Raw genomic sequence first — 17,200 nt, 5'->3', positions numbered from 1 at the left:
CCTCCCTACTAAGCCAGTGACAAAACCAGCTTCGCTTAATCAAACACATGTCATGTGCCAGGGCCTATGCCGGGAGCTCCATATAGATACCTTGCCTTCTTTCTCACTACTAGCCTGTAAAGTAGTTACCATATTATCAGCATTTTGATGAGGAGGAAATGAAAAGAACAAAAAAGTTAAATTAACTATCATACGGCTAGTGAATAAATCCTAGAGCCAAGATTTAAATCCTAGCAATCTGACTTTATAGCTCACACACTTAAACACTGTTTTGTACTTTCAAGACTTTATGTACTGGGATCCCTGGGTGGCGCAGCGGTTTGGTGCCTGCCATTGGCCCAGGGTGCGATCCTGGAGACCCGGGATCGAGTCCCACATCGGGCTCCCGGTGCATGGAGCCTGCTTCTCCCTCTGCCTGTGTCTCTGCCTCTCTCTCTCTCTCTGTGACTATCATAAATAAATAAAAATTAAAAAAAGACTTTATGTACTTTTTTAAGGCATGGCACACACAAAATGTGGTGATGCTTGAATAGCCCATGGGGTAAACTAAAAGGGATTTGGACTTAGTGGAAAAACAAAACAAAACATTCTTTTGCTTTATATACTACCACTACTAACAACAACAACAACAACAATAATAAAACAAGATAATAGAAAAGTTATCAATATTGCCTTGTATAAATCTTCCAAATAAAATGTTTTTAGAGTTTTTGGGAAAAATGTTGTACTTGCTTCTAAAGCTATAGCTTTTGAAATAATGACATACAACTCCTGGTGAAGGGTTTAAATGATCTTTTCTTGACCATCACAGTCAACAAGAGACTTTGCTTGTGCATGTGGATGCTAGCAAATGACAGGGCAACAGTCATTGCTTTTTCTTTGATTGAGAAGCGGTCTTTTCTTCCCACTGAACAGAATTTAGGAAATCTAATCTCTAAATTGTCCTTCAAATGTGTGAGCATTCTTTAAGCCCTCATGGCTATTACTCTCCTTTTCACTGAAAACTGTAATATTCTTTGATAATCTGAATAGTTTTCAAATGCAATCAAAATTTCCCATATTATATATTTCAAAATAATATCAAGGCATTTCCTTAGGAATACACAGATAGAGCTCTACTGGTCTTACCACGTTCTTCTGAAGAGTTAAGTAATAAAATCACCAGTGAGCCATGTCAATCTCTTTTTTAATGCTGAATTATTATCTTTAAATTGATGACAGACTTTGTCTTTAGGAAGGTCTACTACCAGATCATGTTAGTAATACTGATGATGATGATGATGATGATGATGATGATGATAAAAATAGCAATCATACATTCATTCCATTGATATTAGTAGACAATACAAACATTAGAGTATATTAAATCAAAACAAAACAGAAAGCCTTGACTATTTTACAGTGTGTCACAAACTGAAAAAACATCGCTGATGACAAACTAGCTTGGACTATATAGTCACAATCACACCAACAAAAAGACCCAGTCAGGAAGTCAGGGGAGCTGCCTCTCCAAGGATCTCTCTAGCTGCCATGCTTGCCAACATCTTAGATAGAAAATAATTGTTATAGGATACAAGAAGTTTATAGAAGGAACAATTACTTTCATATATAATATTAACTACTATAGAGTTTTGAATGGTTGTAGAAAACATGTAGAAAGGGTTTTGTTTATGATTTTATTTATTTATTCATGAGAGACACACAGAGAGAGGCAGAGACATAGGCAGAAGTAGAAGTAGAAGCTCCCCACAGGGAGCCCAATGTGGGACTCAATCCCAGGACCCCGGGATCACGTCCTGAGCCCAAGGCAGATGCTCAAACGTGGAGCCATCCATGCATCCCTAGAAAATTTTATCACCACAAAAAATATATGTCTGTTGTGACATACTCCTGGCTGTCACACATGGACTGAAAAGCATCATGATGTTCTCTCAGGCATCCATGTCTCTCTGTTTCTTCTTGCCCTCCAAAAGAGCATGGGGTCCATGGGTAGGGAGTTGGTAAGGTGCCTAGGGAAGCAGTGAAGAATCCGGTATTTCTGCTGTAGTGTGAGGGTGTTTGGTCCAGGAAGTTTAATGGCACAGAGGCACTGGCTTTGGAAAATGATCCCAACCTATCCTCTAGAGCAAGAATAATGGAGACACAGTGGAGAACTGGAGGGCTTTAATGCATGGGTAGACTGGAATGGTCTTGGAAGAAAAGGCTCCTAAGAGATTTGGGATAAAATTAAAAAGGGCTTGGAAGAACTGGGTGGCTACATCTTCCAAGAAAGTTGGGCATGAAGGTTCACATCTGGCTTGAGCATGTAGCTTTGGATGTGAGTGTTGAGAGAGGGTGGCAGGAAATTTCTGAGGGAACTCAGCTGATGGTGAAGAATGCCAAACTGGGGAAAATCTGGAGCTAGGGATGGGAAATATCCAGTATGGAAAACCCTGAGAGATGGGAAGAAAGATGAGGAAATGCTAAGGTAAGTCTGCAATAAGCTAGAGGTTGAAGGCTGGGTCTTCAGGAGCCTATTCCAGGAGGGGAAACTGAGGGTCAGACTAGAAGAGCCAGGAAGGAGCTGGTCACCATCAGAGCAGGACGTGAGGGCAGGAAAAACCTGGGATCACATGAGATCAGGCAGCAGGAGATTAGACCATGTACCCTAGAAGACAACCACTGTTTGGGCAAGGCTCAAGGCTCAACCACAGTTTGAAGTGCCACCCTAGGGAGTTACCTTGCTCTACCCTTTTTCATCTTAAAAGGGCTATACACTGGTTCCCCAAGTGAATAAGGGAATTCTCTGGACACAGGTGTAGGTCATCCTTTCCAGGGGAGGACGTTCAAGGAGGTAGGGAGAGATTCATCAGGAACAAAGGGGTCAGGGAGGGAGGATACAGGGGATTCTATTGGAGCCCACTGCAGCTCTGGATAGGCATAAATGACTTAGGTATGGCTTTAACCCTTCCATTCTCTCCCACCTTCTCTCTATTCATTTTCCAAACTTCTCACCCACCTTCTTCCCCATCCACTCAGTTCTCTACCCCAACCATCAGGCTATAGGATATATTTTCTGACTACCCAGTTACTTTTATGGGGATGAGTTTGTGTGAATGTGTATCTGTATATACAGACATTCTTATAAATTTTCAACCCTCCTCATCTGTGTTTTTTTGCACTTACCTCTATTCTAGCAACTATCACATTGCACTGTGGTTCTTTAAAGATCCATACCCTCTCTGAACTGTGTGCCTTTAAGATCAGTGTCTTTGTCTTACTCATCTTGGTGTTCCCTGAGCCAGTATTAGTCTTGAATGTTTTTGATTGAATATTAGAAAATTCTGCATGCTCCTGGAACTCTAGCATAAGCTTATGCCTCTAATGATCAAGAGAGAGAATACCACAAAATGGGAAAAGGTTAATCTTCTTAAGAATGAATCATAGGATCACCAACTTTCAGGATGATAAATGTTATGCAATATCACCACCACCACCACCATCACCATTCACATTCCCATCACCCTCACTTTAAGGCTAAAATACCAGTGTCTTTCCCAGGTAGCTGATAAGATGTAGTAAGGCACAGCATGGCCATGCTCGTGTGTCTCATGTCTATCTTGACCAGTTTGGATTCAAGTTTTGGAACAGAATCAAGCATAAGCTTGATTGATTCTAAATCATCCTCTCAAGGGATCGGAATAAAGTTAATGAAAACTGAAAAAGAGGGAAAGAAAAATGAGGATTTACCAAAAGAGGGACTCCTGCTAAGAAGTTCAAGTACTTTCATGATGTCATTTTTTATTGAGGTTACTTTACCTGTTAAGGTAGATTTTCTTCTCAATTTAGTGGTCATTTATAATAAGCTGTGCTCTCTCTAGAGGGTCACTCTAGAGGCACACTTACAACTAATAGTGAGTCTGAATGGAAGAACTTTTTCCTTGGGTGTAGAATCAAATATTCTATTTTTTTCTCTCTCTCTCAGTTCCCTCACTTTCTCCATCCTGTTTATCAATTTCTAAAAACTCATGAAAATGTGGTAAAGGGTTCTTCTTTAGCTCAATTGAATACCAGCTAATTTAAACTCCTTGGGGGAAATTGTAAGGGTTTAAATAGTACTAAGTAATTTTCTATCTAAATAATATCTACTAGATAATTACCCAGTCAGGATTAATTGGCTCCCCACTCTCTCTACATTATTTAAAAAGAGAAATGTCTTCAGTGCACATCTTGAAAAGGTCTCTCTCTCTTTTTTTATCTTTTTTTCCCTCCCAGATTATAAGGCTTTTGAGGAGGCAGCTGAACACTTCCAACCTTACATCAAATTTTTTGCTACCTTTGACAAAGGGGTAAGTACCCATGAAATCCCAATTTGAATACTTTTGTAGGCACAAAGAATTAAAATTTGAACTTTCTAGTACCTTTTTTAAATTTTAGAAACGTTTGCCATCCTCCATCCACTAACACTTTCTCCAGAAGTGTTGGAAATACTGCAGTAAGTCACTTTTGATTGGGAGATGACTGCAAAGATGAGTATTAGTTCAGATGAACTAAGGGTATTTCTGAAAACAGACAATGAAAAGTGGTGAACCACTCTTAACTGCCTTGAACACTAAGAATGGGCAGTGCATGAGCAGAGTGTGCCAGGACACTGGTTACTGCTTCCTTGTCTTTAGAGCTATTCTCTCCCTCCCCAGGGTTCCATACCTCCCCTTCTACTGGGTTAGGATGGGGGATGGAATGAGGAGGACCACTGGTCATCTGAAGCCTGAAGTGCTTCCATAGTTGCCTATATCTTCAAGAAATGTCATTAATGTACTCTTCTACAGTTCAATTTTTCTTTCTTTCTGGATGTGGCACGTGCTATTGTAAGCCAAAGATCATGATATAGGAGGGACCTTTAATCAGTGCGTAATTTATTTGGAGTCTACTCTAGGTAGAGTACTCCACTCTAATTCGAGTTCTGACAAAAATGGCGCTATTTATTGAGTGCTTTCTGTGTGTTGGGTACAACTTGATATATTGTGTAGATATGACCTCTAATCCTTTCAACGACTTTGAGAGGCAAGAAGCCCCATGTCCCATATGACAAAACAGATTTAGAAAGATTAAGTAATATCCAAGGTCTCCAGTGAGTTAATGGTAGTGCTGAGATCTCAGTCTATGCCCCACAACAACCATGCCCCTTCCTTCGTACCACACACTTAAGTAGAAGACTCTGTATCTGCCCTTGAGATTCAGGGCACATTGACAGACACCCACACTCATATAGGAGACATACATAACATGAAAAAACTGCATACTTCACACACATGTAAAACAACCAACACACATATAATACACACAACAAACAGAGCACACATACATAACACACAACACACAAACACAACACTCATAAGCACACAACAAACAGGACACATACAACACCCATGAACATAACATTTACCTGCTCACATACACTCACACTCAAACCCACACCCACACTTGTATAACATTCAGTACACACATTCACACATCCACACTTACACACATATGACTATCATGCACACACACATACACACTCACACCCCAACTAAAAACCTTCAATCACCATATTTACTAGAACAAATAAATCTAGGACAGACTAAATCCCAATCACATTCAAGTATAAGTTCCTTAGAAGGTGACCTACTGATGAGTACGGCAGTTGGAGAGCGGGGCTCATGGCCTTTATAGTACGGGGAGTTCAAGCTTTCTGTGAAAAACAAAAGGAAGCCTGTAGGTGCTGGAGCAGGGAAGGGGTATTACAAAAAGAGATTATATTCAATCTTGGTAATATGTAAATTGAACCACTTCTATGGATATGGTCCTGGCCTAAAAATTCTGTGTTGAAAATAATACAGAAGAAAGTCTAGAATCTGAGTAATGTAATCAAGTAATCTAAACTTGAAGAAAAATTACCTGAATTAAGGCTGGCTTAGAGTCAAGGGAGATCTTTTTAAATTTTTTAAAAGATTTTATTTTTATTTATTCATGAGAGACACACAGAGAGAGGCAGAGATAAAGGCAGAGGGAGAAGCAGGCTCCCTGTGGGGAACCCAGTGTGGGACTTGATCCCAGAACCCTGGGATCATACCCTGAGCCAAAGGAAGACGCTCAACCACTGAGCCATCCATGCGTCCCCTGAGTCAAGAGAGATCTGGAGCAAAAATACCAAAAGCAATAAGAACGATCACTTGTTAAGTACTTTTTACATGCTAGGCTTTGTGCTGAGAGCTTTACATAGCTCTTTCAATCATCTCAATGTGCCTGGAAAGAACAGATTAGTCTTCTCAATCTACAGAGAATGAAACCAAGGCACCGAGAGATTAGATGATTTGCCCATGGTCACATGGTGAGTTGAGTAGTGAAGCTTGATATAATCACAGGTCAGTCAGTGCTCTATACCACTGTACCCCAGAGAAAGAAACAATACATGTGAAGCGCTTAGCTGGCATCTGGCACGTGGTAAGCATTCAGTAAATGTTAGCTAGTCCTGTTGTGCATAGAAAGCAGCCATATCAGCCCAGAAGAGTGGAGTTTGGAAGACAATTTTAGTAGAGAAGGGGAGGTACAGGGCAGCCTAAACTGAAAACATCACTGATGTTCAGTTATGATAGGCCAGCAGTGACTGAGGTGGTTCCTGGGGATAAGAACTCCTCTGAGAGAACAGAACCAGGCAGGCAGGCTTGGCCAAGCAACAAAGCCTCAATTCTTAGAAGGGTGGCCCAATGCTGAGTTCAGAGTAGCAACTGTTTTCAGACGTGCCTCCCAGCCCAGCCATATGGCTTCATGTCTGTGGCCCATGAAGAAGGTGAGGTCAGGCTATAATTAAAAACTCAGAAGCCTCTTCACTCAAGACTCTGTAAGACATTGAGTCATAAGTGCCCCCATTCATGTAGCCTTGTGGGATTTTATAACTTAACGGGAGAGAGGCACACTCTCTACTTCTACATGGAACACGGAAAGAAGAGCAGTCACGGTCAGAGGACCCAGAGACATTTGGGACTTGAAAGTTGCACAGGTCAGTTGTGGGGAGGAAGGGAGGGAGGGAGACAAAGCCCAAGAAAGCCTTAGTGGTGTCCAGCAGGGGGCGCTGGTGCAGAAGAGGATGCAGGAAGAACCTTTTGTTGGGGAAAAGGTTCCCTTTTCTTAGGGAAGCCCAGAGGGACAAGGGGGAGGGGAAGTGCTTTGTAGAGATGTGAAGTCAGGAGAGGCCAGGGCCAAGAAGGCACTAACACGGTCCCAAAGATGAAAAGCCAACTGGCAGACAGTGGAGATAACAAGAGGATTTGGTCACTGTTGAGGTAACGGAGAGAAAGCAAAGAGAAGACTCAAAAATAACAAGATTGCAAGACAGCAAAGATTGTGAAGCTCCTGAAAACATTAGAGAATTAAGGAGAAGAAGCTACTGAGGAACAAACCAATAAAAATGTTATATTCTATATATGAGTTAGAGAGCCATTAAGGCGCTGAGATGTCAGGGCTGCTGATGTAGATTTGGGAGTTAGTAGTTTCCAATCATTGTCCATATTGGTATCCCCCAAAGAGCTTTTAAAATCATGGATTCCTAGGCCCCACATCTAGAAATTTGTATCTTTTTTTTATGTTGTGACCAGGCCCAGGAACATGCATTTCCAGGGAGCTCCCTGGGGAGTTTTACCTGGCCTGTACATTTGGGACCAGCAATGATCTTTGCATCCAGATCCTAATAAATCAATTCACAACATCTCTGAATCAAATGGATCCAGAGAGTCAGAAGGCTAAGGATGATGTGCTTACTGACCAAGATACAACTGAAAAAAATGAAAGAAAGGGCTTCTCTGAGATACAGGCCAAGGGCACTCAGTGGTAGTGGTGAGAATAGAATGAATAGGCCTCTGGAGAATTTTTTGCAGGGTCCCCAGGACTTAAACTTTAGAATATCACAATCCAACTTTACATTTGTGGTCTGAACATCGCAGACCCAGACACTGGCATTCAAGGACCCTCCTTCCCCTACACACACATACACACACACTTTGAAAGTTGAGAATGAAAAGAAATCACAATTCCAGTTGATACTTTATTTTATTTCATTTTTTTGAGATTTTATTTATTTACCCATGAGAGACAGAGAGAGAAAGAAGGAGGCAAAGACAGAGGAAGAAGTAGGCTCCCCATGGAGCAGGGAGCCCAACACGAGACTCAATCCCGGGACCCCAGGATCATGACCTGAGCCAAAGGCAGACACTCAACTGACTGAGCACCCCACCACCCCCCGCCCCAGGCACCCATTAAGTTGGTAGTTTAGAACATTCCACTGCCTAGATTTGAATTCAGGCTCTATCCCCTCCACATGTGATCTTGATAAGTTGCATACACTGATTGGGTCTCTGGTTCGTTATGTGTAAAATAAGTATTAATAATGGCTCTTACCTCAGCAATCCAAGAGAGGATTCATAAAGTACTGAAAGCATTTGGTGCTAGCGCCTGACACAGAGTGAACACCCTGTGTTCTTGCTACTATTACTGTTTTCCTTCATCTGGTCACTCCCCATTTCATTTAAGCACTGTTTGCTGGTTCCTAAAGTATGTAGTACGTAAAGTCAGAAACCCAGAATCCAGTGGCATTTAAAGCCACTATGAAAAATAAATAAATAAATAAAAAATAAAGCCACTATGAAAAAAAATGAAAAAAAAAAATAAAGCCACTATGAGGGCCCCAGTCTTGTGAAGAACAGCGTGGAAACCCAGACACTGGTTGTGTAGTTCCTAGTTCCTTCCCACACTCCCCACCGAATCATCCACACCACCCCCATCCCTAGAAGAGGGAGGAAAGTAAGAAAAAACCCACACTTCCCTTAAAACCAAATCAACATGACCATAAATCTCTTTTGATGGACTATAGGTCTTAACATGGCCTGTTTCCTTTAGCTCTGAAGAGGCTTCTGGAGTTTCTTTCCCTGACATACTGTAAGAAATGTCTTTTGGAATATAGTGACCTGGAATTAATAGCAATTGATGACAAAAGCCATAGGGACACCAGTGTTTGCTCAGAATGGCCTTCCTTGTATAACGGCTTATGTAATACCCAGTTCCTCCCCGTCCCCAATTAGTCACAGCCGCCCTGGGCCTCTGCACCGTTGGTTACCACCACAGGGCGTCAGCTCTTAGGCAATTCTTCAGTTTCAAGGGAACCACTGTTCATCCCTGTGCTTTCTTGGACTACAGCTCAAACTAGAAAAGAATGAGAATGGCATTTGGTTTTCTACAAAGCATTGCACATTCCAGGCCTCTCAAATCATTTCACGAAAAGAGATTTGAGCTCAGCAGTTCTGCAGGCAAACACAGCAACCATTCTGCCCCAACAGCAGACTATGTGGCCACTTTAATCAAGAGAGCAGATGTCTTCCAGACTACAGGCTGGCTCTCCCTGAGCTTTGTATCTGGTGTAGGGTGAGTAGTAACTCATCCTGGCTGGCTGGGTACTCTCCCAGTTGTAGCACTAAGGACTTGAATCCTGGGACACCGCTTCCCTCTGGACAAACCAGGGTGGTTGGTCACCTTCTGGCTGGTAACAAAGCGGGCAGTTCCTAAAGTCTGAGAAACCATCAGACAAGCCCCAGTACTGAGATATAACCCCAGAGCCAGTGCTTCAGCCTAAATCACAAGTAGGGGTTAGGAGCTGATCGAGGACAGATTAATGGGTTGACCTCTGATTTTGAGTACTTGTCAGCTTTAAATGGTTTCTGTCAATTGCCTGTGTTAAAATTGGTTCAGCTAAATCCACACATCCCAGAACACTGAGCTTGCTCTGTTGACATTTGCTTCTTCCTCCAGCCCTGGCAAATACAGTGGATTGATGATGATTGTACAAGTAGATTTCACACTTTTCATTCCCACTGCTCCCTGTTTCTGCTTAGACCCCATTTGCCAGATAGGGTCTTTCCTTTCTGTCTGTCCTTCTTTGATTGGTCCAGTGAGGGTTTCAGCAATGAGTTTCTACCACTTCAACATTTATGTTAAAACTGCATGTATATGCTCATACCTTTGCCAGAAAACACACACACTCCTTATAGATGGGCAACCCACTGCTATTCTAGACTAGCATTCAAGGAAACTCTTGTCGTATTTCTCATTGTTACAGGTTGCAAAGAAATTGTCCTTGAAGATGAATGAGGTTGACTTCTATGAGCCATTTATGGATGAGCCCATTGCCATCCCTGACAAACCTTACACAGAAGAGGAGCTTGTGGAGTTTGTGAAGGAACACCAAAGGTGCCCCAGATGGCATGCAGGGGAGGGTGGTGGTGGTGGGGTATGGTGTCTGGAAGATGAAGAAGAACTTCTCAGTCCTAACATTTTTAAGCCTCTCAGGAGCAACAAGTTGGAGCTACTACCCCAGCAGAACTGAAATCAGTAGTATGGCTTTGTTGGTCATTGATCAGTTGGGCAGAGATATTGCTACCTTTTCTGAATATGGGGTTCTGTCTGCCAACAGGGTTAGACCACCTCCCCACAATCAGCAGATCCCCTCCAAGTCGAAGTAAGTTACAAGTCAAATTCTGCAATAATAACAAGAGAGATTTAGTGACAGCCTCTTATATGCCAAATACAATGCTAGGTGCTTACAGAAGCTATTTTATCTAATATTTAACATTAAAGAGTATTATTATTACCCCAGTTTTACGGATCAAGGAATTGGGCTCAAGAGTAGTTACATAACTTTGCCATGGATGAGCATTTTATACATGGAAGTTCTGGGGGAGGAATATTTGATACCACTTAGAGTAGCTGTAGCATGGACCAGCAAACTTTTCCTGTAGAGGGCCAGAGAATAAATATTTCAGGTTCTGCGGGCCAGATGGTTTCTATCGCAATACAAAACTCTGCTATTGTAGTGTGAGAGCAGCTGTGGACCATATGTAAACAAATGGGTGTGGCTGTATCGCAATAAAAGTTTATTTATAAATACAGGAGGCCCTGGCTGGATTTGGCCCACCGGCTATGGTTGGTTGACCCCTGCTTTTGAGGGAGGGACAATATTGAAACATTGAACATGGTGGTGGGTTCACCACCTCACCACACCACCCACCCTCTCCAGCATGTGGTCACATGTGCCTGTGGAACCCGGAACAAGCACAATGATTCTATTACCCAGTTGTCCTGGACCCAACAGGGAGGCAGCATTTGGAGGAGCAAATCTCAATGAGTCTGACATAGCTTTGCCAACATTCAGAAGGAGAGAAAACCATGAGCAAAATATAGTTTTACCTGTTCATCCACACATCTCTCAAAAGCTTTGGATTGATGCCCCTACGATACAACAATGCATTTCTGGTCCAGGAAAACCAAGACTTCTGTTTTTGCTCCCAGGTGTCCTCATTCTGGGTCTGCTCTGGGCTCTCAAGAGTGGCCCCAGTCTATGAGGAAGGAAATGGCTTCTTGCCCTGGGAATACACTGTGACCCTGCACCCTCTGACCCATTGTTTCTAATAGACTTCATTTATTTATTTATTTATTTATTTATTTATTTATTTATTTATTTATATCTTTAAGTAGGCTCTGCACTCAGCATGGAGCCCAATGCTGGGCTTGAACTCACAACCATGAGATCAAGACCTGAGCTGAAATCAAGAGTCGCATGCCTAACTGACTGAGCCACCCAGGTGCCACTGTAATTAGGCTTTATAATCCTTGGATCAAATGGGTCTGTGCAAAGGCTGGGAGCTTCAGACCCAGCTCCCCATGTGGTGCATCAGGATAAAACAGCTCCATCTCCTTAGGGGAGATTTCTAGAGTTTTTCATGTCCTTGCAAATGAACCAGCATTGCATTTTACATTTCACTGTGCTGAAGCTGCGGTGTCTGCTGTGGTAATCCCTACTCAAGGAAGCTCGTCTTTGTTTTGTTTTTTTCAGACCCACCCTACGTCGCCTACGCCCAGAAGACATGTTTGAAACATGGGTAAGAAAGTGGCAAACTCTTTCTGCCTTGTAGACACCAGTATATTGCCCAAGAGGAGTACCCCTTTGAGTCCTCGAACTTCAACCACATTTTATTTTGCCAGAGTGGATGTCTGGATGGCGGAATATTTGAAACATGGATAACATCACACTCATTTAAAGCCCAGTTCTCCATGAATCTAATTTAAGCCTCTTTGGTACTACCCATGAGGCAAAACTGCTCCATCTCTGAGTTTATTTCCCACGATGACTACTGGCTTCTGTTCACTGGCCACCAGAAACCCAGGGTAACATAATGAAAGGAGTCATATAGACTTGGGTTCAAATCTGGAATCTGCTACCTGGTAGCTCTAAGTCTTACATTGTCATGTTATCTTTCTAACTTTAGTTAGTTTCTGCTTCTCAAATCAGGGCGTTTTGTAAGGATGAGAGGTTGCAAAGAGCCCAGAACCTGGTAAGTGTCTGTCTGGCTGATCAATCTTAGTGGTTTTCATAAATATCAACAACTCAAGGTGCTGGAAGGCACTGAGTCAGATTGCGCTCAGGTCTAAGTCATAGACAATGTGTCAGCAGGTCAAATAGTGTAGAGAGAGGGTCACAGACATACAACCTCCCACCCCACCTCAGCTTTTATACAAAACTCCATAACCAGTGATAACCAAAGCCTGTGGAGCATTTTTTCAAAGCAGTCCATGTATCCTTTTAACCTGGATGTTTCAACAGTTCTAAAAAGTGTTGTAGAACAAGTATTATTTAACTTCATGTTACATGGGGAAACTGGTGATCATACAGATTAAGTTAATTACTACAGGCCAGCTAACTAATAAGCATTAGATCTTGGGATTTAAATTTGCATCATTTGGAGCCAAATCTTGTGTTCCCTTCAATATAATTCCCTAGAGTAAGCCATATCCCCGTAAGGCAACATTTTGTCAAGGGCTGGGATGGGGGAGGGGGCTGGAGAATTAACATGGAAGCATATATTTATTTATGCTTTGATTCGAGTCTAAAATGACATATGAACAGAATCATGGAGTAACTTGACACTTGATGTCTTATTACTGGTAACCTATTTGTACCTTTGAAGGCAGAACAAACATTTCAAAAGACACTGAAGAGCAAGTAATCCAGTCTGGAGGAGTGGACTATTTAAGAACAACCCAGCACAATGGCAACATACTTTCCTAACATTTGAACTTTCCAAAAATTTATCCTTTAAAAGGCTTTGTTACTAGATTTAAAAATAACAAGAGTGTAACAGTGCTTTAAAAATAATATTCCTCTTAGTTTTAAAATTTTTTAAGATTTTATTTATTTAGTTGGGAGAGAGAAAAAGAGAGCACACATGCACACAAGTGAGGTGGGGGATGAGTAAGGAGCACAAGGAGAAGCAGACTCTCCATAGAGCAGGGAGCCCGACTTGGGGCTCAATCCCAGGATCCTGGGATCAAGACCTGAGCCAAAGGCAGACACGTAACCAATTGAGCCATCCAGGCGCCCCTCAATAATATTCCTTTTAAAAGATATTTTTGACTTTTACTCAAAATAATTCCAGACTTACAAAAAATAATGTAAAGAATTCCATGATCTCTTTACCAGATTCCCTAAATGTTAACATTTTACCTCCTTTGCTTGATCACACAGTTCTTAACAGATAATAGGTATAAACATTCTCCCTACTGTCCACCACCCCTCCCCGCCGGACTATTTGAGAGCAAGTAGCAGACACAACTCCCCTAACCCCTACATACTTCAGATATTTTCTAAAAACAAGGAATGTCTCTCATAACCATAGTATACTCATCAGGAAATCAGTAAAACTCGATTTCATCTATGGACCTTATTCAAATTGACCAGTGTCCCACTAATGTCCTTTATATTACACACACACAAAATTTTTTTTCCTGGCCCAGGATCTGATCTTGGCCATGAACACCATCATGGAATCCCCATATGATTTCTCCAGAAGCTGTAATCAGACCTAACCAGTCCCAAGTCTTCAACTAAGGAAGGAAGACAGGATCATCTTCCCATCCTTACAAAGGAGAAGCCGGAATCATTTGGTCAGAGGGATCTCTGGGGAGTCACTTCCCATGTGCCTTCCCCATCCACCTTTGCCACCTAGGAAAGCATTGCTCTGAAAAGCAGCATCTCCATGGGTCCTTGGCCACAGCAAATCAAACCGTAGAAGCTGGGGAGAGTGACCAGTTAATGAATTTGGAAGTCTTGATCTTCAACACCCACTTCCCCAGACATTGCAAAATATTTAAATCAGATAGGAAAACTAAGTTGAGTGAAAGCAAGTATTGACTTTTGTCTTTCTCCAGTTGTGCAGGTTCTTAAAGCAGCGACCCATAAAAAACGCATTCTTAATTATTACTAAAGAAATTGGTGATGCAATACTTGCCTTGTGTAAATCGAATAGCTATTTATTTATTTATTTAGAATACTCAAAGAATAAATAAAAAATCTTTTTTAAAAAAACAAAAAATAACAAAAAAAGAGAGAGTATTCAAAGAATGTCAAAATGGGGCAGGGTGGTCACCCAGACTGAGTGCTGACCGGTCCTCCCCCTTTGACACCTTACCTTCCAACCAGCTTTCTAGCCTGGCAAGTGGTCAGGGTCCTGGCCAAAAGCCCACAGGGATGGGAGTCAGCAGTGCTTTAGGGAATAACCCTCTCTCTGTGGCAGTAACAAAGTAGTGCTTCCAAAAGGGGGCCAGAAACCTCCAGATAAGCCCCTGGGATGCTCCATCACACCAGGGAGTCCGTAGTTTTAAGCGCATGTTTTTTTCTTTACTTCGCTTCATTCAACAAGAGAACAAGTATCAACAGACTCTGGAAGGAAACAGAACAAAACAAGAACAGTGGTAATATATCTGGTTGGTGGGTAACTGATGTGTGGTTTCCTTTTGGTATCTCTAATATTTTCTCTTTTTTTCAACTAGTGTGTAAGATTTTTATCACCGTATGCTTTTTTTTTTTTTAAGTCAGTGAGCATTTAATTACCTATTACATTGTGCTAAGCACAGGGGTTATAAAAATGAACATCGCTGTTGTGTCCTTAGGAGTTCAGGGTTGAGTAGATGAAACAGTCTCAAAACATATAATGCCACTCCAGTATAGCTCATACTATGACAGATGGACATACAAAGTGAAAGAGAATTCAGAGTAGGGTATTCAGCAAAGTAATTCCTAAGTCTTCAGCTCTTTGGGGGAATCTGGGGCTCAGTCAGCTTACCTTATCAGCATCCATTTTATTTTATTGTTTTGATTTATTTTATTTTATTTTATTTTATTTTATTTTATTTTATAGAGAAAGAGCAGGAGCAGGGTGGGGTGGTGAGAAGAGCAGAGGAAGAGGGAGAAGCAGACTGCCTGCTGGGCAGGGAACCTGATGCAGGGCTCCATCCCAGGACCCCAAGATCATGACCTGAGCAGAAGGCAGACGCTTAACCGACTGAGCCACCCAGGCCTTCTCATCAGCCTCTTTTAACTTAAGAGTCATTAATCTGAGTTTGAAACATCTGCAAACCCTATAGGGGACAATAGATTCATTCTGTTGCTATTGGTGATGTCAAGGAGGAAAACTGTTTCTCCTACCCTCTTAGGTTCAGTTCTGAAGGGCCGAAAATTAAACTGACAAAATACAGATTGGCGTGGGCAAGAGACAGATTTAATGACCTATTTATTATGCAAGGGCGTTTACAAGGAAATGTGAAGGGGCTTATCCACCATCTTAACTGGAAATGGGAGAGGCAAGGGGTCACTTCTGGGAGAACAAGTGACTTGTTAGGAGGTTGTGGAGAAAGGGAACTTATGGAAAGACAAATGTCTTTTTGGGAAAGAGAAATGGGCTTTTGGCGAATAGGTGGGAGATTTTGCTAGTTCTGTGATAATATCTGTCTGAGAAGAGAAATCAGAGCGGCTCTTGGGGATGGGGTTTATGACAACCAAGTTCTTCTGGGAGGCTCTGTTTTTAGGTAGATAAGGCATTCAGGGATTCATATGCTTTTGGCTCAAAACAATTTTTATGCCACAGTGGCTTATTCTGGACCCTTTCAGTGAGAGAAAAATCACGCAAGGCCAGATAGAACTGGCTTGAATCCCAGTTATGTCACGCACTAGTTCTGTAGCATTTAGATAAGTCCCTTCGATTCTTTAAGCACTAATTAGGAATAAGACTTTTGTCTGAGATTTAGAAATAACGTACTTACAAAGTACTGATACAAAGAACGGCAGGGGGCAGATGCTATGGTGGCTATTTTAATCATCAGTGTTATTCGAAGGCATAATCCTTTCCCTCAGAGTGCTTGCCATCTGGTTGAGAAGGGACGATTTCTGCTATTAGAAAGATAGTTTCCAAAGCAATGTGGTTCAAAGGTCAAACGGGTGACCTGAAGCAAAGGTTCAAGAGAAAGCCCCTGAGTGGTGTCAGTCCAGTGCCTGGTGAGCTAGGCTCTTCCTCACTCATGCACATTGGATTCTCACTGACTAACCCTGATTCGTGCACTTGCCCATGGATTCTTGCCTTGTGAGTTTATTACTGAAAATACCTGGCACCCAGCATGCACCTGCTTCCTTATAAGTGTTCAGCACAGGTTTATGAGCTGACTCTGAGCCTTGATTATAGCCCTCCATTCAGGCACCATCTTAGGCCTGTGGAGTGACAGCCATATGATGAGCAGCCTCTTAGCAAACAAATATGGATTCTTAATTCCAAAACCAATTTCCCGATGCATTCTAGAAGGGCACACAGAAGTGAAGCCTGCTGCACAGAGTTAACACTGCTCACTTCCCGCTGATGGCAGGAGACAGAGAAGAAGGGAAGTCTAATGAGAACTGATCAGGATATTCTGTTGGGTGATCATAGCAAATGTAAAACAGTGAAACCTCAGACTCCCCTTCTGGTTGCTGTCGGATCTGTGTAATAAACCTGCACACGCATGCACACGCGCACACACGTACCTATCTGTAAAATTCAATTCCCCAGAGCGTCTCACCAAGCCCATGCTCACTCTCTTGTTTTTAATAATAATATTTCCCATTTAATCTGTCTTAGAATTTTTGGAGGTTTTGTCCATTCCAAACTCAAAGGGAAAAATTAGCATTTAGATAGGATTGCACCAGCATTAAAATCAATTGAAATGGAAACGGGGATCATAGGAGGGTTGAGATGCCCGGAGTTTTTTCCACAGGATGATTCTGATATGACATCCAGGGTGCCCAGTGACTCCCTTTTCCGGGGTTAGCAAT

At 42.0% G+C, this 17,200-nt stretch overlaps 1 protein-coding gene across 1 annotated transcript in view; it reads left to right on the top strand.

Annotated features, from left to right (window-relative positions):
- Positions 1 to 17,200, top strand: part of CASQ2 (calsequestrin 2) — a 65,404-nt gene that overhangs the window by 32,342 nt on the left and 15,862 nt on the right. Inside the window, exons 5-7 of the mRNA XM_025453415.3 lie at positions 4,255 to 4,328; positions 10,127 to 10,257; positions 11,900 to 11,945. Of these exons, the coding sequence (XP_025309200.2) occupies positions 4,255 to 4,328; positions 10,127 to 10,257; positions 11,900 to 11,945 (251 nt within the window). The remainder of the gene's footprint in view (positions 1 to 4,254; positions 4,329 to 10,126; positions 10,258 to 11,899; positions 11,946 to 17,200) is intronic.

The sequence above is a fragment of the Canis lupus genome, chromosome 17 (genome assembly GCF_003254725.2).
Source record: "Canis lupus dingo isolate Sandy chromosome 17, ASM325472v2, whole genome shotgun sequence".
In the NCBI taxonomy this organism is placed as follows: domain Eukaryota; kingdom Metazoa; phylum Chordata; class Mammalia; order Carnivora; family Canidae; genus Canis; species Canis lupus.
Note: the sequence above shows the minus strand (reverse complement) of the source record. Positions and strands in the feature narration are given on the sequence as shown.